Genomic DNA, 26,359 nt, shown 5'->3' with positions numbered 1-26,359 from the left:
TGATGTAAACCACTGGTTTTTAATATTTGAATCAAACAGAATTCCTTTTTCCTCTTTTTTCCTTGCATAAGTGGAAATTTAGCATGTTTTACTTTGTGCCCTTGAAGGCAAAAGGAGATGCTGAACTGCCTGCGCTGCTGCTGCCCCTGCTGCTGCCCTTGCACGGTGGCCCTCCTTCGTTAGGGGGTTCTGGCTTAGCAGGGGAGCAGCTGGATTCCCTCCTCCACAGCCAGACCGGTGTGAGGAGGGCTCGCAGGCTAGGAGTTAGGATGAAATGCAGAAATCGGGGCAACTCCCGCTCACTTTCCTCCATGAGTGTAAAGGTACCGGTAGTTCATGGTGCTTTGGCTGTGGTGGGGCTGCCCTCACCCACACCAGCTGAGCATCCCACCCCTCCGAAGCTTCCGTTTCTTTTTTAATTAAGAGATGTTTTCCACCACTATCGTACCTCTGCATGGGGAAAATACAAATGTTTCCATGGCTCTAAGGTCTGGATTGGTTTTGCTCCTGCTTGTCCAGTGTTTTCACATGTTCTTGCTAGCAGGACCATGCAGAGCCTGAGCTGGGTTTCCAAACAAGCTCGAACCATAGCCAGGTGTAACATCTACCTAAGGGACAGCTGTGGCTCTTGAGCTCGAGCTCTGCTGTGCCCACCCCTCTTCACTCAGGCAAGAAATTGGTCTTTTACATAAGAATGTTTATTGACAGAAATACATGATGCTTTCAAAATATATTTGTAGGAAAACGCAATAAACTCTACAATCCAGTTCCTCAGTAAATTCCAGTGTAAATCAGACTCCTGTCCCCGTAAGAGATGCTGCTATACAGTACGTAAGAGCTCTAGTATATGTGCAAGGTCCAATGAGTAGCCGCCTTGGGAAACGGGTTCTCCTGCAGTCCCTTACAGATTCTGTCTTCTGTATGTCTTCTGTAGGCAACAGTCACAGTATCAGTCTCATCGGTTGGGTCATGGCACTGTGAGCGGGAGACAAATTGTCCTAAAGTAGTTACGTGTTCCTTGTAAATCTGAAAGTAGAAAAGTCTCTTGCAAGGACATCTGAGCTGCTTATAAAACTCTCACCAAAAGGTAGGAGCAATAATCTCTTTGTACAACATGTTGGATGTTAAAGCTGTTTTGGGAGAGAGAAGAGGAGTGCGGGGAAGGGAGGGAGCAAATGCCTGGGTAGATTATTTTTTTTTAATTATTTTTGGTCTAACAGTTATGGCTGCAGTCTACAAAGGGAAGGATTAAGGCCAAAGATGCTCATCACTGCATTTCCTACCTGATATTTTTTTTTTACTTTTTCAAAAGAATATTCTCAACATAAAAAAACGTACTGTGTTTTTTTTTCCGTGGAAGTAGTTCTTTAAATAGGGGAAGGAAAATCTACTATAAAACATTAGTGGTTTAAAAATATGGTGTCTGGAAAAATAAATAAATGTACAATTCCTATTCAAATATAAATCACTATAAGCACTTGCTGAGCAGTTAATACCTTCTCTGGTCTCTGCTCGGGAAGATTTAAGGTTGCTTGATCTCAAGCTTTTGTAGGGTTCTCTTGGAAAGTCTTTGGACCTGATTCATTAAAGCACTTTGGCATCTCTTCGCTGGGAAGGATCTTTAGGCACATGCCAAAACCCGACTGCCTGGAGATGCTCTGCCAGGGGCACCCTTACGGCAATGCCAGCCCCCGCGGCCAAAGCCTCGCTGCTGCCCTGTGTTGTTGCTGCATTTATGTTCTGTGAAGGCCAGAAATGTGAGGTCACGGACCTGTTCATCTCTCAGGGCAACTGGGAAGCAAATGTGCTCGCGAAAGCAATTGCAAATGCCGGGACCAGTTATTAGAGCCTTGCTGCAACTTTAAAGAGCTGAACTTGATGCTGCTGGAGCAGGGACAAAGCTGTGGCGTGGGGTTATCGGGGCAGGAGGTGTTTTCCTGCTTCACATCGAATTATGATCCCCTACCAGACTGGCCTTTAGCTTTTACTTTTTAATTTTTTTTCCAGTTTTCCCCCCCTCCCCTCCAAAATTACTTCCCCATAGTGCAGAGCACAGGTAAGTGAAGTGCGCTGAATACATTGCTAATGAATAGCGGGAATATTTACATAGAAAAATACATAGGTTTAAACACTTCGAACTCTGCCCTTCGGTGCAGGAGAGAAGGGAGACGAGCCAGTCCCTTTCAGAAGACTTATCTTCTGCCAGCTTCTGGCTTGGGGTCGAGCAAACCACCCCAATCCCCTCCTTCATGAGCACTCTCGAGGACCAACTTGACCTGGGTTTCCCCCAGTTTTCCATTGCTCGGCTCTGCTTTTCTCCTCGTTCCGGGCAGCCATGGGAGCGGATCCCCGCTGTGTCGACTTGGTGGCAGCACTCAAGGGAGATCACCCCATTTGTGCGTGGGTGACTGCGTGGTTTACGGCAAGCAGGGGAGAGGAAGGGCCGTGCTCAGGCATCGCTCTTCATCTGAAGCTCCTCTGGCTCACAGAGGGCTTGGGACCGCCGCCACCCTGGTGTGCTGGGAGATGCACTCACCCAAGTGGCTGCCTGGTCCTCTCTTTCCCAGGGGCTGGAGGATGGAGCCCAGCGCGGACCACTGCCTCTGCCAGGGCTGAGCCGCTTCACCAAAGCCAGAGCAAAGGTGTGAAACCCTCCCCATTCTTCCACAGTTATTTGGGAGCTGTGGTGAGTGGAAAAACCAGAAATGGTCTCGGTCCAGCCACCTTCTGCTCCTGCGTGTATTTTCTTTTCCCCTCTAAACGCCTGCAGCAAAGGGAGAGCTGGGCAAGAGACCAAGGGCTGCAGGGCAAAGCTCATTCCCAGCGTCACTGCTCAGCCGGAAGTTTCTTTGCAGGTCTCTGTCATTTTACTGGCTTTTGAAGAAGAGTTTGAGAGTGTGGGCTGAGCTTATAAACCTCGTGGGGAGGAAACACCAAGGGCTGTACCGATGGAAAACCCTGAATACCACCAAGCTACCTGGCTCATGCTTCTGTTGCTTTTATTTCTTCTGCTGCTCGTGCAGCAAAACATGACCACAAAAATCACAAACCATCACGATGCATGTAACCCCCGGCCTTGGGGGAGGATGGATGTGGGTTGTGAGATGCTGCAGCATAATTACTGGAAGGCAATCAACACTTCTGTAGGGAAATGCAGCAGCAGAGCTGGTCTGTGCTGGGGCTGGGCTCCTGCACCATGAAACCCCCAACCTCTTGCCTGGGCTAGTGACCAGGTGTCACTCCTGGTCTCATTACACCCTTCCTGGGAGGGATGAACTCAAGGAATTACTCCTTTTCCTCTCTCTCCTCCTTGTATCAATACAAGAAGCTGCTGTGCCTCTCCTGGTCTCCAGCTGGGTGCAGGATGTGTCCCACAGCCCTTTGTGGCGCAGCTGGCCAGCACCGTGGGACTGAGCATCACTTGGCACTGCTGCGTCCCTCCCGTCTGGCTGGGCCTGGATGTGTGCGTTTGCCTATGGCACAACACGGGGCTCTCGTGTGTTTCAGCCGGCAGTTTATGGGGAGAGGATGGAAACTGGATTAAAAAAGAACAGGCTGTTCCAGCTTCTTCTGCGCGATACCTGGGTGTTGGGGAGGGCAGAGCGATGACTAAACAGCATGGGCCAGAGGATTTTTCTAGCTCTAATTGCCAGGTGCCGGTTTGCTGTGGAGAGATGTGCTCCCTCTCCCATCCTATTTACATTAATTTCTTTTTATTTTTGAGTTGCTTGGTAGCTGGAGGATGCGGTTGCCATGGTTGGATGCGGGATGGGAGGGGACATGCTCAGAGGAGACACCAGCAGTTCCTGAGGAGCAAAGCCACCCTGTTTTCCTGTGGCTGGTCAGGTCTGGTGTGGCAGGTCCTGCTAAGCACTGTGGGTGATGGAGGGTGCTTGTCTAGATGTGGCCACCATGGTGGCTTGTGTTGACCATGCACCCCAGAGCCATCTTCTCGTGTTCCTTCCTCTTCTGTCCTGCACCCCATGTGGTGACAGGAGGGGCAGTGATGGTTCATTAAGGGATCTTCTGGGTTTTTTTGAGAATTTTGCCTTGAGTTGTGTGCGTGTAGGGGTTGTGGGGGTTTTTTTTGGGGGGTGTTGGTCATTTTTTGCTTGAGTTCTGTATCCTATAAATGCGTGTCCTCCTCTTCCTCCAGGTCCTCCTTCATGAGGGTGTCAAGAGGAACGATCCAGCTGTCCCCTAGCTCACCATTGAGGTTCACCTTCTTCTCCTGCATCTCAGAGGAGGTCTCCATCACCTCCAGTGTGGGGTTATCGTGGTAGCCATTCTCCATAGTCTGCAGCTCCTCAGTCAGGCGCTGCTGCGAGGAAAGAAAACCCAGAAACCCTAGTGAAAAAGAGCTCGGCTATGCTGTGTGTGCCACCTCAGGGCTGTCACCTCCCAGCCAGCTGTTACCGCTGCCCCGTATAGATGTATGAAGACTTTACAGCCTATACAGAGACTTTCATAGCAAGGTTAAGGCTGCGGGCTGCAGTCAGTGCTGGTGCAGCGAGGGGATAGCATGGAGCTGGCAAGAGAGAGACTCTGCTCATGGTGGGAGGGAGGAAAGAACAGCCAGAGACCTGTGGAAAACCTCCAGGAGCAGCTGCCAGCTTCAGCCTGGCTGGGGCATAGTTCCCCCAGGACAAGGCTGAGCATGGCTGCCTCACCCCAACCCTGGATCCCAGCTCCTGCCCCCCTAACTCTGTTCCTCCCCTCCCCGTTCTGCCCCCCATCCCTTTTTAGCTGCTTTATTATTATTCTCCCCCTTGACCTGGGGGCAGCTCCCAGCTTGCAGGTATGGCCAGCCCATCTCCCCCTCCATAAGCATCATCCCTTCTCATTCTGGAGCTCTTGGTGGAAACTAGGCCGGGAAAGATGAATCAGGTGCTGTATCACCCTGCTCCTTTGGTACACTGTGCTCCAGGCTTCAACCCAGCCCTTCAGCCCCTGGCAGACCCCCAGCCCATCCTAGTTTTGCATTCACCACGGTGGTTCCTTCATCCCCATCCTGCCCTGGTGGGACGTGGGGGAAACTGCAGTCCTTGGTCAGCCCTTTTTGGGGGAGTGCAGGGCTCTCAGTAGGCACCCCCGTTAAAATCTGCCTGGATTTACAGCTCAGTCTATTGCAGTGCTCCTAATAAATGTCAGGAGACAGGCGTGGGAGGGAATCAACAGAGAAGGAAAGGGATGGAGAAGCAAAACCGCAGGGCTTGGCACTAGCAGGGGGGCTGCGAAGGTGCTGCTGGGGCTCCCCTAGGGGGGATGTGGGCAGGGATGGTGGGATGCTCATAAGCAGAGGAGGCACCTGGGCTCTTGCAGGAGGAGTTTTGCCCTGTGGGGTTGCTGGTACAACCCCAGAGGGATGGATGCTGCGCCAGCACTTTCTTCCTCCATGGCAAGGCACCCCCAGCCGTGCAGCAAGGGGAAGGGGTCTTTAAAGCTGGGCTTTAGTCCTGTTAAAAGCTACTGAGCCCTATCAAGCACTGGGGGTGAGAGCTGGGGGTGTTACGGATGCGGCACCCGCCCCTCCGATCCCTGTGTTGGAACTCACATTAAAGATCAGGGCCACATGTCCATCATCAAACCCGGGGACATCAGGGTGGATGTGCTGGTGGTTATTTCCAAGGTAAAACAACAGCAGGATTTAAAAGGAGGGGGGGTGGGGTGGGGAAGGGAGGGTTGGAGAAAAATAAAAAAACTTTCAAGTCATTTTTGGAAAAGCAGCAGGAGGAAAACAAAAGAAACCACACAAAAGCAAATCCAGAAAGGAGAAATGTGTTTGATTTTCTAAGAACTTATTGCAACTGCTTGGGAGATCTTTTCTGGTGTCCTGAGCAAGAGCCACACTGAGGAATGTGCATCCCTTGCTTTGGTGCTGCTGCCTTACCCAGTGGCTGGTGGGTCTGTACCTTCACAGCCTCCAGCCAGGGCTGGTACCTATTCCTCTGCACCACGTTACTTGAGGGACGTGTATTCCCATCCCTAAAACATACCCTGTTTTCTGAATAACATAGGAAGAGTGTTATGCAGCTCCCTGTCCCCGCTGGGATGCTCTTCACCCCAACCAGGGAGATTTTAGCTGAGGGATGGCCAGGCTGCAAAGCCCCATAACCTCCAAGGGGACCAGAGCGGAGGTCAAATATCTGTTGAGGTCTTGTATCCTCCTCCATTCCCTCCCGAAAAAAAACCAAGCCTTGCAAGACAAGTCTGATGCTGGCATTGGTTTGCTTTTCCCTGCTGCCTCCTGTGTTCATCTCCATTAGACTGCAAAATAAAGCAAAGGCTGCCTTATCCCTCGCCTTCATGCAGCTCGGAGCTTGGGACCCCCTGGAAGGATGGTTTGGGGGGAAAATAAGGGAAAATAACCTGAAGTAGGATGTAGGGGTTCGTGTCTCCATCAGGAGGGTGGTTTACCCTAATTGCATCATTTAGCCTCTTTTTTTTTTTTTTTCCCTTTTTTTTTTTTCTGGGCCCGCCCCCCCCCCCCCCCCCCCCCCCCCCCCGCCTTCTGTTGCTGTCTGTCTTCCAGAGCTAAATCCTCAGCAAGAGATGATGCAAAACTCGGGTGCACGGCAGAGCTCTCCCCACCAGTGCTGCAGGGTGTTGGAACAGCCAGACCTTGCAGGTGCATGCTATGCTAAAATCGCTCAGAATTGCTTCCGGAGATAAAAATACTAATTTTGTTCCATGTCTGGTCTTCCTTAAATCCTGCTGCTGCTCTGGAATTTGGCCCTGGCCCAGCTCTGCTAAAGCCTGAGCCGTGCAGCGTCGATGCCCTCCTGTGGCCGTCCTCCTGGCGCCCTCCAACCCTACCAGCTGCGAGCTCCCTGCAGCCCCTGGCACCCCGGGGAGGCTTCAGGGTGATGTTGCTTACCCAGCCCTGCTTGTCCCCTACTCAAAAAAGTATTTTGAAATTTATTTTTTTTTGGGGGGGGGGGGGAATTTGGGGGTATAGGTGGGTTTGGAGGGGGCATTGGGTTGAGAAAGCCTTTTGTGTCAAAATTATGACCTGAAGATGCTGCTCGTTGACATTCCCACCACCACTACCACTAGCTTCTCATTTCCCTGGTTTTCATTCTGGCTCCCCCCTACCCCAGCACCCCCAAAGAGCAGCTCCTGCCCCTCCAGAGCATCCACAGCCCTTGAGCACCCCTCGAGCCACACGCAAGAGTGGTGCCTGCTGGGCAAACCAGGATGTCTCCACCAGCAGAGAGGGAAACACTGATGATCTTCATCTCCTGAAGATGTCTCTGGGACAAATGGTCTTGGGGTACCTGTCCCACCCCCCTCCCACCTTACCTGGTCCTTCTTTTGGGAGAAGCGCTGGTGGCAGCAGCCATAGATGGCTGCGATCAGCAGCAGGGAGCCGGCCAGGGTGACGATGGTGATGATTAGGGGCGTGCTGAACTCATCGTTGATTATCATCTCCCTCTCCATTTTGTCATAGGTGATGTTGGTGATGCCGAGCTGCCACAGAACAGACAGGTCAGGGGCCTCCTGTGCCACCCGCCGTGGGGGACATCTGTGGGAGAGCTGCACTGTGACCGGGGACTCCTTACCTCCTCTAGCTTGTCCTTCTTCTCCTTCAGCTCCTCGAGGACTTTTTCGGGCTCCAAAGGGACTGGGGGAAGAAAGAGGTTGCAATTAGCACAAGGCTGGGGGAGCAGGTTGTGCCACCATCTCCCCATCAGTGGGGTGACCCTCTTTCTGGAGGAGGTGGATGGAGATGTGCAGGCATGAAGCCAAGCCTTGCAGGTGCCTCTGCAGCCAGACAATGAGCCAGGACCTCTTTTCCTGGAAGGAGGACAGCCCCAGACACCCCAGTCCCCACTACCCCCAGTCCCAGGCTGTGCACACCCTGGTGAGGCTCTCCGCTTCAGTGGGCCTTTTACAAGTGAGACCAGCGAGGGGATGTAACCGGCTACTTGGGGCCATGCCAGTGTGGTGCAGGATTAGTCCCCAGGGCCCAGCTGCCCTGCCCATGATCCGGTGCTGGAGGCTGGACCCCCAACCCAGTCCCTGCCCTGATGATGACGAGGAGGATGGAGCTCAGTACTTCCTCCCCATCGTGCTCGGGCAGTGTGATGTCTCCATCCTCCCAGCACCCTGGTCCTAAAGCAATGTTTGGGCACCCCCAGGCTCAGCTGGATTTCCCCAAAGGGCTCCGATGTGGGCAAGGTACTCCTCTTTGTGGTCCCTTGGGGAAGGATTTGAACAGGGCACTGGATTTTAACCACTGGGGAGGAATTTTTCCTCCTGGACATCGGTCCCTGCCTTGACTCATCATAGATGGGAGGGGGCTCTGGTGCATTCATTGGGGAGCAAAGCTCATTTCTGGCCTCTTGCCTCTCTTGAGTCATTGAGATGGGGGAGCCCCTGGGCCAAGCTCTAGCAGACATGAAGGTTCTGCTAAGCCTCAGGCTGCATCCCTGTGCCCAGGTCCCCGCTGCCAGTCCCACCCTGTCCCACTCTGGGCAGGATGATGGGATCATACTCACGGTGCACGACCGCCTGCACAGCCCAGTGCTGGGAGTGGGGCTTATGGGAGGTCAGCATCACCGTGCACGTTTCCCTGCTGGCGTTGAACACGTGCTGGCCTGTCGAGCAGAAGCTCTCGAAGAAGGAGATGTTGATGCTGGCAGTCCTCCACTCCGCCTGCAGTGACAGCGAGGGCTCAGCACCGTCCCCCAACCTGGGCACAGCCGAGGAGCATCCCCCCCCATTGCAAGGGATGCTGTGGCCATCCCCATCCCTTTGCACCACCCGGCTGCCGCTGGCACTCCCAGAGAACAGGAAAAGTTTAAAAGTAGTTTCTTTATAAGAAGCTGAGCTCTTGGCTGCCATTCCCCACCGGGCCCTGCACCGGCCTTATCTGAGCGCCGCAGCTTTTGGCGTTACAGGAACAGCAGGTCCCTGAGGGAAGCAGGGCGGGGGGGCAGGGAGGTTGAGGGGCCCTGGCTGGAGCAGGACAGGGCTGTGCAGCCCCCCCTGTGTCCCCACAGGCATCTGCAGCACACACACAGACACACACACACATAGACACACACACACCCCCACACCCACCCACCCACCCACCCGCACTCCTACCCTCTGTCCCCACCAACACAGGTCCCTTTCCTTCCTAGAGCTTCCCCACGGCTCTGTGGCTCTGCAGAGGCAAGAGAATCTTTTGCTTTTGGATAACCTGGAGCATCCCTGGAGAGGTTAGCCAGGATGGTGCCGGCAGGGTGGTAGAGCGCTGGATGGAGCTTACATCATCTCCAAGATGCTTCCCGAGGCTTTTCATCTGCTCAACGCTTCACTAAAGTAGAGATGATCACTGTGCACAGGTCCTATATGCAAAGGTGCTGCATATACAGCTCCTATGTGCACAGGTGGCGTGTGCACAAGCACTGCATGGACAAGTCCTTCGTGCACAGATGCTACATGTGTAAGGTCTTGCTTGCACAAGGTCCTATGTGCAGAAGTCCTCTGTGTGCACTGTAACGAGGCACCAGGCAGCACGTGCCCTGGCTGGGAAAGGCTCTACTGTCTGCTCCAACACCCCAAACCTTCCTCTCCTCCTCTCCTTCTGCAACACCATCTGCACTGGGTCCCGCTCGCACTGATGGCCGGCAGCATCCCACTTGCTCCACCGCAAGGACGGGAGCCACCCAGCTGAGGAAGGCACCTAATCTCACCCCATCTTATCTAAATATTTGGGAAGCAGCAGTGGAGACAGGATGCACTTGCCGGGGCGGAAGAGCGGTCCTGGGCAGAGTGCGAGGGTGAGCTCAGCATTGTGAGGCCCTGGCTGTCCCTGGGAACGGCCGCTGGCCCTTGCCTGTCCTTTCACTTTGCATGGGGAGAAACTTCCCCTCCCAGGCCCCTCTGCTGGGCCCGCACCATCCCGCTGCATCCCTGGGAAAAGAGCTCGATGGGAAACCTGCCCCCAGACCTCTGCCAGGGCAGCCCATGGGCAGCAAGGCAAGACCCTGGCAAGGCAGCATCCCCCAGAAAGCTCATCCCCAGCGGAACAGGGGGGAAGAGGACTACGGTTTGGTCAGGGCAGCGTTTTTATCATCTTTGGGTTGTGCTCCTATGCTTTTACATCTTGCAGTTCATCAGTCCCTGCCTGTGCAGCATTTTCTGCTCAGCAGAGGCATGAGAAGCCTCTCTGCTGCCTCCTTGCATCCTCCCTCCCCAGGTTTTGCAGCAGCTCAGCTCTGCCTTCCCCCAACCCTTAATAACACACCTCTCCTCCTACCACCCCGTGGCTGGGGGGAAACCATCTCATATCATTACACTCTTCATGCCAGTCCCTCTGCTGCCTTCTTTTCTACTGGTTTCAAGGGACTCTGCATCAGATTTTTAGGCTATGATTGAAGAAACCTAGAGGACTTAGGTAATGGTCTCACTGCATCACAGCACTCTCCAAACTAGCCGGCTGCAACAAGGTCCTTTACCATCACACACCAACATACTTTTCGTGCCAGTCCCTCTGCTGCCTTCTCCTAGTCTCTCCTTATCCAGGGCATGTGCTCGCTCTCTCTCTGCTTCTTCCTCCTCTCTTCCTTGACTGCTTTCTCTTCACTGGCTGCCCAACCACTTAACAGAACCAGCCACAGCTGCCCCCAACCCACAGCTGAATATTATCAATGCTAATTAACCCAGCTTAATTCCTCTACAATTCCCCCTTCTTTTTTTTTTTCTTAACATGTCATACCTTATGTTTTTAACAATCATTAAAACCTTTTTACAAATAAATTTTTCATACAGTCCTCTACAGTTCCTCTACAGGAAGGGAAATCAGAGGTGAGGCTAAAACCCAGCCTGAGCACCGAACCTCTTTGCTGCCAGATGGTGAGCAGTGCCTAAACCCCCTTTGGAGGCAGAACGGGGGGGATATGCCCCTCCCAGGGTTGGCGAGGGGCACACCACGGTCGGCTGCAGCCGGTGGGGATGCCCCGGCGGCGGTGCCCTGGCCCTGGCAGCGTTCTCCTCCCGCTGCCGCAGCCACTCGCATTCCTTGGCCGGAGTTGACAGGCGCTGCCGAGAGCTCAAATCCGGTTCCCACACTGGCAGGGACCTAAAACTAACATCCCTGAATGAGGTAACAGCACTTGAGTCAACAAACCACCCCCGCCAGCTGGATGGGGCATGGGGGACCACGGCCCTGCTCGGTGAGGGTGTCCCTCTGCCTGCTCCAGGGAGAGTCCTGCTGTCCCCAGACCAGTGGGTGTCACACAGCAAACTCCCTCGGGCACCTGGGCGCGGGTTTGGGTGGTACTGCTGTTGCTTTTGCATCCCCTGGCTGGAGCAAGCTCCGGTGCTCCCCAGCATCCTCCAACTTATCTCTCTGGGCACATCCATGGCCCAGCTGGGGACACGATGGAGGAGGAACACTGGGCCCCTAGGAGGTGGCCACAGGGTTGTGTGGCTCAAGCACACCTTGGGGGACATCAGTCACCTCTGACATTGTCACCTCTCACTTCACTGAAAGCATTTTGGGGTTGGGATGAGGAACAGAGCAGCCAGCCACCCATCTATCCCAAGGCTGGAGAACCCCAAGCAGCCAACGAAAACCCAACTGAAGATACACTTGCTAGCCAGACCTTGGGAAATGTCCACGATTCCTAGGTTCAGTCCCAACCATTTTTCTGAGGTCCCTGCAGCGCCAGCGATGCCCCACGGGCCCAGCTGTGCATGAGGTGTTGCCCTCTCTCCTGCCATGTGTAATCTGGACGTCCCACACCACCTGCATTACCCTCGATGCTTCCCTGGCTTCTCTCTGGAGCTGAGCTTTAGTACAATGCTGCCCCGACTCTAGCTCGTTCTTGTGGACCAGGATTGGAGCCGTTTCTGGAATGCTTCTCCTTATAGCGCACACTTTCCTGTTTTCCCACGGGTGGCGAAATGCAAAAGATTTTTTCACTTTGCTGTCAAGATTTGGCTAGAGACTTGTTTATGGGGCCTACAAAACAGGGAAACCAGATAATGCCATTTCTCTGTTATCTGCTTGGCTTGGGAGGCACAAAATTTGTTGCAATTTTCAGGAATACACTGGGTGGAAAGTTAATGGCAAGCAGGTGGGAGGTGTTTTGGCAGCTGAGGAGAGTGATGCTATGGGAGGATGCACCCTTGCAGTGTTTCTGCAGCTGTTTTGAGGCATAATTGGTATTTTGTACTAACAATGCTTCGGCTCGTTATTATGCCCAGAGGAATCCAAGGGAAACAGGGTGGCAGACTCGCTGGCTCGCCAGCTGCAGCGTGCCGTCGCCCAGCAGAGCGGGCAGAGAGGAGTGACGGATGATGCCAAGCTGCGATGTCTGCCCACCCCTCAGCCTCCCAGTGCATCACTGTGCACCGGCGCTTCCCAGCCTCACCATCCTCATTTACAAAAAGCTTCCTGGCTCAGCTCCAGCGAAGCCACAGGGAGGACAGAGGCTCTGTGCAGAGCATAACTGCACCCAGAAGGAGAGGGGAGGCATTAAACACCAGCACAATCATAAGTCACCCAGGTGCTTTAGGCTCTAAAATCAGATTTTGTCAATCTGATGAAATATTTTTAGATATTCAATATAAAATTTGATGAGAAGTTTTCCCAGCATGGGCATGGCTGCAGGTTCAGATGTTGCACAAAGCAGGGCAGGGGATGGTCTCAGGAGAGGCTGTCCTGCTGTGGTGTCTGGGCCACCATGGTAATAAGGTCCCTCCTTGGAGTCATCCCCAACATTAAGGGCAGCTCAGCTAAGAACATCATTTCTGCAGGTGTGTGGGCAAGGAGCATTTACACCGGGCAGCAGCCAGAGTAGGAAGGTGATGGTCATGAGATGGCAGCAGACAGGTGCTTCACTTCCTCCAGGTGGGTGCTACTGGGAGGTCCAAGCTCTCTCCAGGGCTGCCTGGCAGGGCCACCACCAAGCCACAGGGAATTTCAAGAGCTGCCATGGTCAGTAGGAACGACTGCGCTCATCTCACCATGTATCTCAAGGTGGTTTATGAACACAGTGTGGCTTCACTTTGCACCTCACCACCTTACAGTGAAGTCAAGTCAGTCCGTTTTACAAATGGGACAGCAGAGGTTCATGAACCTGAACAGCTATTTCTGATGCGGTGCAGCATGAGCTATAAGAAGGTTCCTGAAGTGCCAATTTGCCAATGCTTACGCTGCCTCAGCAGTGCTGAGATGTGCAGAGCATTCCAATGCCAAAACCCACCCCTGAGCCCTGCCCACAGCCCAGCTAGATACGGTCACTCTATCAAGATCTCAAGATCTCACCACCAGCCATGTGGTGGTGTCTCTTCCTCTTTGTCATAAACTTAAAAACTTCAGCCTATTTAAAAGTTATTGATGTATTGCAGCTTCTCTGTTACAGGATCATAGTTTCCACAAGAATCATTTTGAAGGTGGGTGTCCTTCAGAAGAGCCAGTAGACAGTACCCACCCCCCAGAAGAAGGGGTCTTGGTGTATAGCCTTGGGTTGGGCTTACCTTTTCCCAACCTTAGCACTATATTTTACTACTCCCTGGTCTTGCAGAGGGTCTGGAACAAACGAAATGGAGTTTTTTGCTCTCACTTTAGGGTTCTGTGAGAGCTGATATAGCATTGAGGAGCACAGTGAGTCCTAAACTCCAGGCTGCTGTGCTTCCCAGTTGCTCTGCAGTCGTATGCCACCCTCCCCCAGCTGTGAGGGTGCAAGATCTCACCAAGTACACAGCAACTGTGGAGGAATTCCACACTTTTTGCTTAGGTTTTGAGATGAACTTCTATCCCCTCTGCAAAGGCTAAAAGCTTTCCCGTTACCCTTTGCACTGGGAAAAGTTTCACGCTCTAACATTTCCCATTGCTCTTTTTCTGAGACCTAGGAGGACTCAGCTGGTCCTTCTACTTGAAGAAGAGTGCAGAGGCCTCTTCTCCTCCTGCTATATCCCCCACCGCGTTATACTGCTGAGTGTGGCTTTGCATTTACCACTGTACACCCCAAAAGTGGTTGCATCTTATTTTGATGAAATTGCTCTCATCCCTGTAGGCTCGCCTGCTGCGGGTACCGCGGGTTAAAGGCTGATCTCCGGCAGCAACACAGCTGCTGAGCCAACACGGAAGTCCAAAAGGGTGGTACTTACACAGGTTTTAGCTTCTCTCAGGTGGATGGTGGGCCAATTATTTTGCACCTGGTCCTTACAGATGACCTGGAAAGACAGAAGAAAAGGAACTCTCAAATCATTCACACTGGTTGGAAGGGCAGTTGGTCACCCATACAACAGACTGCCCCAAGCCAGGAGTCATCCCAACCAAAGCTCTGATCTATTTTAAGGAAACAAGACAGGCCTGGGAGCCCTTCACTCAACCCTTTATATGTGGAAAGGGTTTACAGAGATCAGCGACACGGCTGCCTGTGGAATGTTTGCTGATGTGCTTCCCAAACCAGGCTTAGGATTTGCAGTACAGGGTAAAGCAGGAATTGGCTCAGGCAGTAGGAAGATCCACGCCAGTGGGCCATGATGCAACCCTGCCCTACAAAAGATGAGCACCTAAAACCAGGATCTCTCTCCCTCCTTCCCAGCACTTTAGTTATCCTGGCTTGGTTTTGAGACCCTCCTACACTCCCAAACCATTTTCTGCTAATATCATCTGTGCACGGTTTACACTGAACTGTGGTCTTTGCCCTCTTGTCAACTCCAGGTCCACTCCAAGGCAGCTTCTGCTCTCTGTAATGCTTCCCTCCCTTCTCCCAAATTTCACTTCTTCCCTTTGGGCATCCAGACCTTCCCCTTCACCTCCATCCTCTGTGTCTCTTCATTGGAAAGCTACAGGAGAAAGGGGCTGGACTAGATGACCTTTAAAGGTCCCTTCTAACCCAAACCGTTCTATGATTCTATGGTCTAGAATTATTTTGCTGCCTTGTGTTCTCCTAAGGCAGATCTGACAAAAACATGCATAGCAAGAAGGGCTGCAGACTTTACACACACATGGGATGCCACCTAAATATTAATAGATGTAGAGGAATGAAGGCAGTGGGTTGATCAGCACTGATAACACGCAGCTGTGGCCTTGCCTCAGCAGCAGTGGGTTGATTGACATGCATGATGTGCAGCTGTAGCTCGTTCCTGCTAAGTGGTTAAATAGCCCTGAGGATTGTGGAGAGAGGGTTGGATGGAGGAGGAGCAGTGTGGTCTGACCTCTGGAGACAGGAGATACAGCACAGACAGTAGAATCTGACCAGTGGTACAGCCTTGTTGCAGCCTGCTGGTTTGTTTGTGCTGCTACAATTGGTGCCCCGTGTGAGGCTGACCGAGTTGGACTCCGACTACAGTAAATAGACACCTCTGTGAGGTGCCCACCTTCCTGCAGGTGTTGTTACCTCATTCTGGAAGGAGGTGTTAGGGTGCTGGTGGCCAGGACTGCTGCTCGTGGTCTGGTCCCCTGGGGCTGGGGCCGAGGGATGTGTGCTGGCCAGGCTCCGGTCAGTACTTGCAGGTTTGGTTGATGCAGATCCTGTGTCATGGCTTCTCTGGTCTGGGTCCCCAGTATACACCAAAAAACAAGCAGACAAACACTGATACAGTATTGAGGATACAGCTGACAGCCTTATTCATGAGCAGATGAAAAAAAGTTTTCAGCTCCAGCCCTTCCTTGAAACTGATGGTGTCAAAGCTTGGAGAGGCTTTGGGTTGGTTGGGTTGTTTTGGTTTTTTTTGCCTTTTTATATTATTTTTTTCTTTCTTTTAAATTAACTTTGATATGGAAAAAAAATATTACTGCAGATTTTACTTTCTGCTGCTGAAACCCATCAGACTGTTCTGGAGAGATGAACCCAGAGGCTGTGATGGCTGTGCGTTAGGTAGACGGGTAATCACTTAAAAAAGGAGTGTTCCTGGGTATAAATGGGATGGCCCTGATTTCACTTTATCTGGGGTGTCTTCCATGGACTTTTTTATGACAGAGCTAGACTATCTGGGGTGGCTATGCAGGATCTCTCAGTGAATGGTGGTCACTGCACAATCCTACTGACAGCTGCAGCTGCCTCTGTTAGGAGGGGAAGAAATGCCATAATCTCGGCTGACTGCATCTCCACCAGCTACGGAAGCAGTCCAGGGTGACATGCTTAGAAGTAGTGCCTGGTACTATTGCAGACAGCCTTGGGGGTGTCCTGCCTGCCTGCTACTCCAGAAGGGCACGTGCCCCAAGTCTACCAGCCCCATGCAGGTGCCTCAGATACCCGAGATCACCTCAGATGCCTTTGTTTACGGTCTGTAGCATCTTACGGTTTCTTGTGCAATGGCAGTAGTGCAAGGGGCACAGCAGCCTCCTGCCTCCCCAAGTCCTTTTGAAGAAATGGATTTCCATCCCTGGGTACCTAATTGATACTTAAATGGTGACAAAGAGAATTAAAATGCCAAATCCTGTTCACAGCCTGTTTGCTTTTGGGACTCCTGCCTCTTCCACAGAAAAGATGAGGGATATTTCTCTTCCAGACACATTCTGAAGGCTCCAGGAGAGAATTAATTTCAAAGCCATCTGTTTCTCTTGCATTTTCTCACCTATTTATTAAATGTAAAGTTTTTTTAGATTACTTCATGCTCAGCACTTGAGGTCAAATTTGAATTAACATAATTTCATATATCATCCTTCAGTGGAGAACAGTTCTGTAGAGCAGGAGGGAAAGAAACATCCTTCATGAAGATACCTATTTCACCACCTCATACCTGCTAACATGCTCAAAACATGGGTGAAGCCAGTACAGATGGTCTTGCATAAAGACCTTGGCCCATTTAGTGATGCTGACAGCTGGAAGGCTGAGGGAGGGTGGAGATGTTTTTTTGAGTGGCTTCTGTATTGCAGGTAACTGGAAATCAGGTCAAGAGCAACGTTCTCCAGAGGAAGATAATGAAGGGCTTCAATGTCATCACAGCTTTAGAGCCAGATGTGAGCTGAACCTACAATCCCACCCAAGTCTGGAAGGCTCCATGGAGCCCTCACAGTCCCACAGTGTGATTACCTCCCTGTCAACGCTAGCAGACAAAATGCCAGCAGGGATCCTAAACTGTACCTCACCAGGACACTTAGGAATTAACACAACTCTGTAAAACTCCAGAGGTCTAGAGAAAACATATTGATGGTGTTCAGCAAGACCCTAAACACCACATGGACACTCCTAGTGCTCTTAGACTGAAGTCAGCAGTCATCACCGCCCCCCCTCCAGCAATGATGAACAGCCTACCTAACTGCTTAGACTCTTTAGAGGTTTGTAGTCTCAGGGTTTAGCCACAAAATCTCCTTAGTCATCTAAAGCCTATTTTCTGTGCGTGCCCAGACAGACTTCACTAAGCTGTCAGCCATACGAGGGATCTTCTACAGTCAGCATTCGGGGTGCTGCCAGTCTGTGTCACCACCCTACAATGTCAGTCTCCACCTCCAAATTCATTGCTGCTGGCTCCTTTTTGTGGTCGCTGAAGATCGAGTCATTGCAGTCAGAGGTGCTTCAGGCACAGTTTGGTCCATCCAAATGCCAATGTCTACACTTTGCTGATTGATTCATGCCTTGAATGTCACTAACTGCATTGACTCAATCTCCATCGATGACAATAGAGACCTAAACGCTCAGTTGGCATGGAGACAACTGTGCTGGAAAGTCCTAAAATGAGACAAGGTGATGACACCCCGTAATGACAAGAGGTGTTTAGGGTAGCCAAAGGAAAAGACCAGAAAAGGGCCTCCCAGCATGAGAAATCAATGTTCTAGTGTTCTGGTACCTGCTCCAGGAGTTGGCGTGGTGGCTGCCTCTGAGGCATTCATGCTGCTAGGTGATAAGGACAGAGATGCTTTACTAGTGGTGGGGGACATGTATCCACTAAAATGGGTAGAAGTGTTGATGCTTCCAGGTCTGGTGGAAAAGGGCAGTCCCTGGGCTGGAGAACTGGAAGAAGAGTGAGGCTGCTTAGCGACAGTTGTAGAAGAGACACCATGGTCCTTGACCTCAGGGGAAAGGTTGCTCCCTGGGACTCTGGTGCTCGCAGTGGTGCTGGTCAACTGATCTGAAGGCTGTTTTCCCTGAGCTTCCACGCCAGGAGAGGATGCGACAGCAGTCCCTAAACCTCCTGAGGTGGCTGGAAGGCCGCTCATATGAGGGAGGATGGGACTTGCACTGGTGGTAGCTGCTGAGCTTCCCAAGCTGGCTGGAGGGGTAGCCTTCTGCTGGGCGGTGCTGGAGGATCCCTGAAGAACAGCAAGGGTGGTTGTTAAGGCTCCAGATCTGGCTGAAGAGCTGACCTGCTGAGATGGGTGGGATGACATCACATGGGTGGGTAGTGGGTTTCCCAGGTTGTTTGTGGTGGTGGTTCCTTGAACTGCGGCAGGTGATGTCGTAGGGGTGGATGGTTGGTGTCCCGGGTTGCTTGTAGGGGTGGCCCCTTGAACAGTGATGAGTGGTATCACAGAAGAAGTTGGTGGGTTTCCCGGCTTGCTTGCAGAGGTGGTCCCTTGAGCTGTGGCAGGTGACATCGTAGAGTGGGATGGTGAGTTTCCTGAATTGCTTGTAGGGGTGGTCCCTTGCGTCTTGCTGGTAGCTGTGATGATCTGCCCATGTTGTCCTGGGTTTGCAGATGTTGTAACATTCTCAGAGCTGACACCTAGCAAAAAATAAAAATGCCAAGATAAACTCTGAACTAAGGAAACCACCGTTGGTTTCCACCCAGAACAGGTATTTGTAGAGATAAATACTGACCAGAAACCATGAGTCATTTGCTCAGGGCTTGTCTCATACTCTCTAAACTCATACCCAATACCACATTCTGGTTTCACCGCATCCAGCAGAAAGCAGAGAAGTGGAGGAGGAGGAGGAGAAGGAGGAGGAAGCCTGAGCAACCTCCACAACAAACATAGTCATACTGGCAGGATTTCAAAGGGACTGGAGGGTGAGCAGAAGGGCAAGACTTGCTGGTTCCCAGAAGGCAGGTCTCCCTCAGATGGGAGGTGCACCAGCTCCCATGCAATTTGCTGCATATCATTCCCAAGATAAAGTAGATCCAGCCCTGGTGAGGGGGCAGTCAAGGGACGTGCCAAGTGCTGTTCGTCCAACCCCATTATGAGGGTCCCTCACAGCCCTGAAGTGGCAAGGAGCCTCAGATAAATAAGGTGACACTTCTGACCATTCTGAAAGTTATATTCTTTTTGCAGGTACAAGTTTTGCTCCTTTATTTGCTCAAGTTTCAACGTAGGGGTTTTTTTCCTTCTCAAACTCAGATCATTACTAGAAAAACATCAGAAAATAGGCCCTCTTGCTTAGTCAAACCATTGAGGGTGGTGAGACACTGGCGCAGGTTGCCCCGAGAAGCTGTGGGTGCCCCATCCCTCCAGTGCTCAAGGCCAGGCTGGACGGGACTGGGAGCAACCTGGTCTAGTGGAAGGTCTACTACTAGTGGAAGGTCAAAGAGAAGGAGTACAGCAGATGAGAGTAGAATAGAAAATAGATTAGAATATTTTTAGTTGGAAGGGACCTACGATGGTCATCTAGTGCGACTGCCTGAGCACTTCAGGGGAAATACAGAGCCAGCAGAGGAGATGTGCAGACCCCTTCCTGAAACATGGCTCCTACTCCTGTTTCCCCACCAGCAGCCATTTCTGAAAACACTGTTAAGATGTGAGTTTAACTGAAACGAGCAGCATGAGTTATTTTAAGAAACCCTGGACTTGTGAGAAAACTTCTCCACTACATCTGTAGGATAAGAGGATTCCTGGCGATGTCATATTTCCTAAAGACCAACCACTGTCTTCAGGAGAAGAGGTAAGGAAGCAAAACACAGGCACCAGGACAAAGCACATGAAACCCAGGTGCAAAAGATGGGAGGGAGTTTTCATCTAGCCACCTCCTTAGCTGTAGTATCTGAGGTTTGGATCCTCAGTGATGGTTGCACCAAGCTAGAGATCAGGCAGCCACAAAAATGGGTCTAGCCAATAAATAGGGCTATAAAAGTTTGACAGGGATTTTAACAAAAGAAGTAAAAAAAAGAACAACCAAAAAAAACCCAGTCCCCTAAAGGTAGAAACAATACAAAAAAGATGTAAATACAGAAAGGATCGGAAGGAAGGTGGAGGAAATCCCCCACTGCTCTTGCTTCCTCTTCATGACCCGGCCCCATCCCGGAGGGGCAGGAAGCAAACAAGCACCAAAGGAGAGGTAGAAAAGACAATTCAATTCAACTCGATCCAAAAGAGAAAGGGGCAGGCCCATGCTTTGGCTCTGGGCCAGCCCCAGTGACCAGCCAGGACCTGCAAGCCAAGACACCGGCATCCCTGCCCCAGCACTTCCCCCTCCCACCCCAGGGAGCTGCAGATACATTTTTACCAAATTGCATTTTTAGCAAAAATTGGGTGAAAAAGCCCAAAGCAAGGGGTTGCTCTGCTGATGGAGAATGATGGAGAAATCTGGTGGGATCCTCCAGGCTTGCCCTGGCTGGGGTGGTAGCAGGTTCCAAGGCACACAGGGTGACACAGCCCAAAAAAAAAAACCAACAGCTGGGAGAAGAACCAAGACTCAGGTTGATGCCCACAAAGCTTACTAGCATTTTATCTCTCCACATCTCTGCATCCGTTCTTAGCACTCCCTTCCTGCTAAGGTCAAGAGATGTTAAAACATCAATTTTTATTCTTCCTCATTAAACCAGGACTGGCGATTTAAGTGGGCTCAAAGCAACTTGAGGAGCCAGCACAATCCTGCTTGGAAATGGTAAGCCACCATGCTGGGGGACAGATTGATGGATGGATGGATGGATGGATGGATGGATGGATGGATGGATGGATGGATTCAGTAGGTGCTGACCACGTGGGAAGGTGGGACACTAACCCCACTACTACATGGGCCTGGCTGAAGTCAGGCAATGCCAAGTGCCACAGAGGTAGAATTCACTCTCTTTTGGTAGGTAGTGACCTGCACCCCTTTGGCGAGTGGCAAGAGAGATGACATGAGCCAGAAAGCACTTCAACACACCCTTCCCTCCCTACAAGCCTGCATCTGCTGTATGAGGCTGGATGGGACTACTGAGAAGCCCTCAGCAAAAGGTCTCCTATTCCAACCTGATCTGAAGGTGATGTTCCTTTAATCACCTCCAACCAGCTCAGCCAGGCTGCTACAAAAATTTCCCTTTCCCCCTTTCTTATTCCACGGCTTGCTTGTCTCAAAGGAGAGTATCTTGTAGAATTATTGTTGCTGGGTGAAATGCAATGGCTGTGGTGAACAGCAGCCACGGAGGTGGCCACGGGAAGAGGAAACCCAGGCAGGCTGCAAACCTGACACTCTTCAAGACTGTGCAGCACCGCGGGCCGGACCCACAGCACAGCAGTGGAAAGCAGCTGTGGCTACAGCTGGGTGACAGCCTCCTTCCCCAAGGGATCAGCACCCCCATCCGTCCCCACACCTGTCCCACAGATTTTTGAGCACCCGCCTGTCAGCAAAATTTACTTTCTCCAGTTGCATTGAATTGAACTGTTTTCTCAGGACTGTTGCACCACGAGCCAGATGCTTCTGCAGTGGCGGGGCTGCACACCTTTCTGCAGTTTTATTGCTCTGGGATTAACATTAGTCGTTTGTGAGACTGTCTCCCTGCAGCATTGGGGAAAAAATGTATTTTATTTAGACAAGGGAAAAACAAATTGCATTTTTTTCAGTGTCTTGCAGCTTCACCACCCGCAGAAGACCTGGCTTATGCAAACTCACTGCTCACATTTACAGAAGCCTATCAAACACTTATTTCCAATGCACAAAGAAATGCAGGCCAAGCAGTGAGAGCACCGCAAGCCCAGGAGTTACTGTTTTCCTTCCACACGTGCTGTATCTCTCTCAAATGCCAGAGAACTATTTTTTTTTATCTCTTCCTCCCTAACTGGCCACCCGTGCCAAATCTCGGCAGCAGACCCAGGGGTAATAACTGGTAATGAGCCCCTGTTTGCCTGGGCTCGTAGCCAGTATTACCTGACAACTGTCCTCAACAGAAGAAATGAAAAGGATGTGGTTGAAGGAGGAGAAAACGCCTGTAACCACAGACTGGTGGTAATAACAGCCAGACAGGACAGGATTATGTTTGATGCCCCTTTAGCATGAAAATTACTCACAAAAGATACAGTACGTCCTTTTGCGGGAAACAAATGATCCTTTCACGCCATGAGCCCCGGAGATAAAAGGATTTAACGCATGCTATGAGAGAGAAAGAGGATGGAGGAGTGGTCCTCTAAGCTATCGTTCCCCATACCAGGAGATCCTTTCCAAAACAAAGTTCACTTGAATTTCAGCCAGAGTCCCTCACCCTGTTTTCTAGAAGGCAGAAAAAAATACCTGACCTTGACCATCCTGGCTGCATTTTGGCAGGGCACCACCACTTATCTGATTTCACATTTTGGCCCATCATCAATTCCTCATTTTAAGAAAAATAATACAGCAGCTAGTGGTGTATTTTGACAGCACTGGCTGCATGACTCTAATGCAGAGGGTCCACACCTCTCTTCCCACATGTATCACTCAGAAAAACCCAAACCCTTCCGTTTCTGTGCTGGGTGGGCGTAGAGCTGCAGGAGGAGAGTGCAAGCCCTCCCTGCACGCGTCCATGCACGCGGTGGCCAAACAGCCTGGAGGAAATGAGTCCACTGCAAACACATGATTTAATTTCCGGATATGTGTACCCCATGACCATGCCTGTGATACGATGTCTCTGTAATGGGGACAACCCCAGGAGGGAGAGAACTTTCCCTTATTGCTAGCTATCAATACAGGCGTGTTCAGCCCCCAGTGAGCAATATTTAGGAGGCTGGAAGTGCCACTGTTTGTCCCCGCTGCTGTGGGTGCTCCAGGACAGGGCTGGTCTGGGAGTGCTCTGGTCAGGAGCTTCTGGGACGTGAAAACTCACCCAAAATATCAAAGGAAAGGCGTGCTTCTTTGTGCCAGTGCAGCTTCTTGCAACATCAGTCAAGGGCCACAGTTTTCAGCTGCTTGCACTACCACTAACCATGTCATGAAGCAACGTTTGGGTTGTCACCTCGTTGCAGTAGGTGTGTGTTATTTTGCAGGCTGGGGAAGATGCTCAGGGGGAGCAGCTTGTTTGGAAAGGTCACAGCTTGGAGCACAAAAGCAGAAGCAAACCAGCACAAAATGCAAAGCGAAAGGATGTGTCACATCCCTCCTCCCATCAGCCCACCCAAAGCCACCATTTCTCCATGCAGCTCCTCTGATTAATTCCCTGCCCAACAGCTTCCCGCTTCCCATTTCAGTAACACCACCCCCTCCCCTTGCCCCCCATCCACCTTGTTGAAACAGCTCAGATATTGGCTGAAAATCTATTAATAGTGAGAAAAGGAAACCCAAAAGAATAACTTAGGAAATGGTGGGGGACACACCCCACGCCGGCGGGCTGAACCTAGCTCGGAGTCTTACGCCAGCCAGCTCCTGCTCCTCCCAAGGCGGGATGAGAAAGCCAAAGAGTCCGAGCAACCCAGGGAAGGGGAAGGGATGTGGGCCAGGCCTGAGGAAGTTCTTATTTTCCTCCCCTTTTTTGCAGCCTTTCCTGATTAAATAGGAGCAACAGGTTCAGTTTGTCAAAGGAAAGTGGGGGCTGAGGCTCCAGGGGTGACATTTGCTAGGGCAAAGCATGTGCCAAAGCAAGCGAGGAGGCTCCTGGTCTTTTCTACGCATTGCAAGAAGCTCCTGGGCAAAAGGAGGGTTTTATCCACCCGCTGCAATGCAGCTGTGTCTGAGGTGGAGTAGAGACTAGTCACTGCAGAGGACAGGAAATTTGTCACCTCCTTTCAAAACTGTGAGAGCGATCAGATTGGCAGGATATCACAGAACGGCGTTATTTATCCTGGAATTAAGCTGGGCTACCAGAGCAAATGGTCATCTCACAGGGTTTTGAAATTTTGCCTCTGTAGAGGCTCTCTTCCTTCCATCTGCTCAGGGAAAGATGGCCTCCAAACAGCACCATCCTCCCCAGCTACCTGCTGAGATCTCGGTGAGGGATGCGGTACCAGAATGCTGTTAGCATGCACGCCACCCTTTGCCCTTGCAAAGAGGTACTCTCCACTTCGGAAGATACGTTTCCAAACTGGCATCACCCAACCCCTTTGCTGCCAGTTTCACCATCAACATTATGAAATGGTTTCACCCAGCCACAGACCAACTTGGCTTCCCAGGTGAGAAGATGGGGAAAGGTTCAACAGCTGCTGCCAGAGCATTTTCAGACTCTAATACGTCAATCCAATTATCCAGTGCAGGGATGTCTAACTTCTCCAAAACACTGCCAGAATAAAAACTGCTGCAGAACAGTCTTGATAGAATTCCACTGCAAAATATTAAAGATGAGACCTAATGGCTGGATCTGCTTAGTGCTACAGTATCACTTGGGAAGGAAATGAGTATGTCTGGGCTCTGATTTAAACCCACCAGGCCGGTTTTTAGCAGGGACCCTCCTTTACCCGGCTGTGAAAAGGCTCTGTTGAAAAGATGCTTCAGATCAGTGCTGTTCAGATCTTGCATGCAAGTGATAGCAAAATCAAGGCAATAATAGTGATAAGCGTCATCTTTGCTGTCAGACGAAAGGAACCTGCAGCTGAATCAAGGCATCCTAGCCTGATAAGCAAGCATATACTCAATCAATACTGCACATATAATGCCTCTAAGTTGCTAAAAGTTATATGTCATGATGAGTGTGCATAAAAGTCACTTGGCGTTAACTTAGATACATTTACCGTTATAGCATGTTTGATGATTACTTATAATCAATGTTTTGCAGTGGAGGTGTGTCCTGAAGGTTGAATATATTCAATAGTACGTGTGTTTTTAGATAAAGAAATGTAACCTGTATAAATAGGTCTGAAAATGTTAAAAAGGCACACGATTTTGGTGGAACTACCCCCCCCCCCCCCGCCCCGTGCCTCCCAGTGCTGAATAAACATACCTACTTTACAATCTAATCATTGTAAAGTCTGTTTTCTGCATGTCACAGCCACAGCCTCTGTCCTGAAGGACTCACCCAATAAGACCTTACAGACTAGACATGGACGGGGCGGGGGGAGCAGAAAATGGATGTGCTTCAAGCCCTGAGGGGTTTTGCTGCATCTCCAGGTGGAGATGAGCAGCCAGGGCTCCCTCCTGCATGGCTGCACTGCTGGCCTGGAGCTACCCCTCAGCTGGAGATTTGCGGCATGTCCCCACAGCAACTTGGCGTCATCCTGAGGACTCTTATCAGTCTGCAGGATTTTGCAATCACTCACATCCCTACAGTATCCAAAAGCCGCTGTGTTTTAATTTAGATGTGGGAAAATTTTAAGCTGTCCCTATTTTACCCAGTGGAAGTAACCCTGAAGCTCAGAGAGCAGGGCTTGAACCAAACCTCATGCAAGCTTTGGCTGCTCCATCCCTCATGTTAGATCTGCCTCACTTTATTTTATTCACACGACAGCCTTTAAGCCTCCTTGGTTTCGACCAAGAAATCCATCTGTAGCCTGAGACGCCTTTCCTGCCAGGATTGCAACACATGTCCCCAAAATCCAGGTTCTGATGAACTAGCATTTTCTGATGAGAAACCTGCTTCATTAACAAATTCCCCATCAGCTCTTTCTGCAAGTATTTGAGCCAGCTCAGCTTGTCTGCTGTTTCATTTGGAAGTATGACAAATATTAAAAATAATCAACCCAAGGCACATCTCCCCATACACTCCTCTTCCCCTGCAGCCCTCACACGTCTCCTCCTCACTCCCTTGGTCCCTCTAAGTACCACATTTGGGGAGGCAGAAATGGATTCAATTGCTGTACTAATTAATGACCAGAGAGTGGATGTGAAGGATCATAAGTATCTCAGCACTCCGACTCCCACCTTCTCAAAAACATTGTCATTGAACTGTCTTCCATGCCATACTCGGACTGCTCCTGAATTTCTCCTCAAAGACTGGTTATTGCCAGAAAATTGCAATCGGGGTCATCTTTCACCTGAATGGACCCAACTGGTCCATCCCAGGCAGGGCTCCATCCCATGGCCAAGTCCAGCCAGAGGTGAGGGATGACAGTGGTGGGAGGCACTAGTCCAACCTCTCTTATGGATAAACATAGGACATTCTATTTAGGATTGTGTCTCCACAACTCTTCCCATGGAAAGTCTATAGATATCTAAGAAGTGAAGGGAAAGATGGAAAAAATAATCAAAAGGAGATGGGAAGACCAATGTGGAAAATGAAGGCTCTGAAATCCTCCACATGAGGTTGTCAAGGAGGCAAACGCACGCACACACAGGTGTGCACCCCCATCCATGCCACCCCCAGACCTTTTCCATCACTGAGCCTGGAAACATTCTTTCCCATTGGGGGCTGACAGGATTTGTAAGGGACTTGGCCCCAG

The 26,359-nt window shown here is 51.0% G+C and overlaps 1 protein-coding gene across 1 annotated transcript in view; it reads right to left on the bottom strand.

Moving 5' to 3' along the window:
• Positions 1-676: 676 nt before the first annotated feature.
• PODXL (podocalyxin like) overlaps positions 677-26,359 on the bottom strand; it is a 47,111-nt gene continuing 21,428 nt past the window's right edge. The window contains exons 2-9 of the mRNA XM_055712292.1: positions 17,740-18,615; positions 15,348-15,502; positions 14,110-14,175; positions 8,502-8,658; positions 7,563-7,624; positions 7,303-7,470; positions 5,555-5,611; positions 677-4,321 (exon numbers count right to left, since the gene is read on the bottom strand). Of these exons, the coding sequence (XP_055568267.1) occupies positions 4,127-4,321; positions 5,555-5,611; positions 7,303-7,470; positions 7,563-7,624; positions 8,502-8,658; positions 14,110-14,175; positions 15,348-15,502; positions 17,740-18,615 (1,736 nt within the window). The 3' untranslated portion in view covers positions 677-4,126. The remainder of the gene's footprint in view (positions 4,322-5,554; positions 5,612-7,302; positions 7,471-7,562; positions 7,625-8,501; positions 8,659-14,109; positions 14,176-15,347; positions 15,503-17,739; positions 18,616-26,359) is intronic.

The sequence above is a fragment of the Falco cherrug genome, chromosome 5, assembly GCF_023634085.1.
Source record: "Falco cherrug isolate bFalChe1 chromosome 5, bFalChe1.pri, whole genome shotgun sequence".
Classification (NCBI taxonomy): Eukaryota; Metazoa; Chordata; class Aves; order Falconiformes; family Falconidae; genus Falco; species Falco cherrug.
This window is presented reverse-complemented; position numbering and strand designations above follow the sequence as displayed.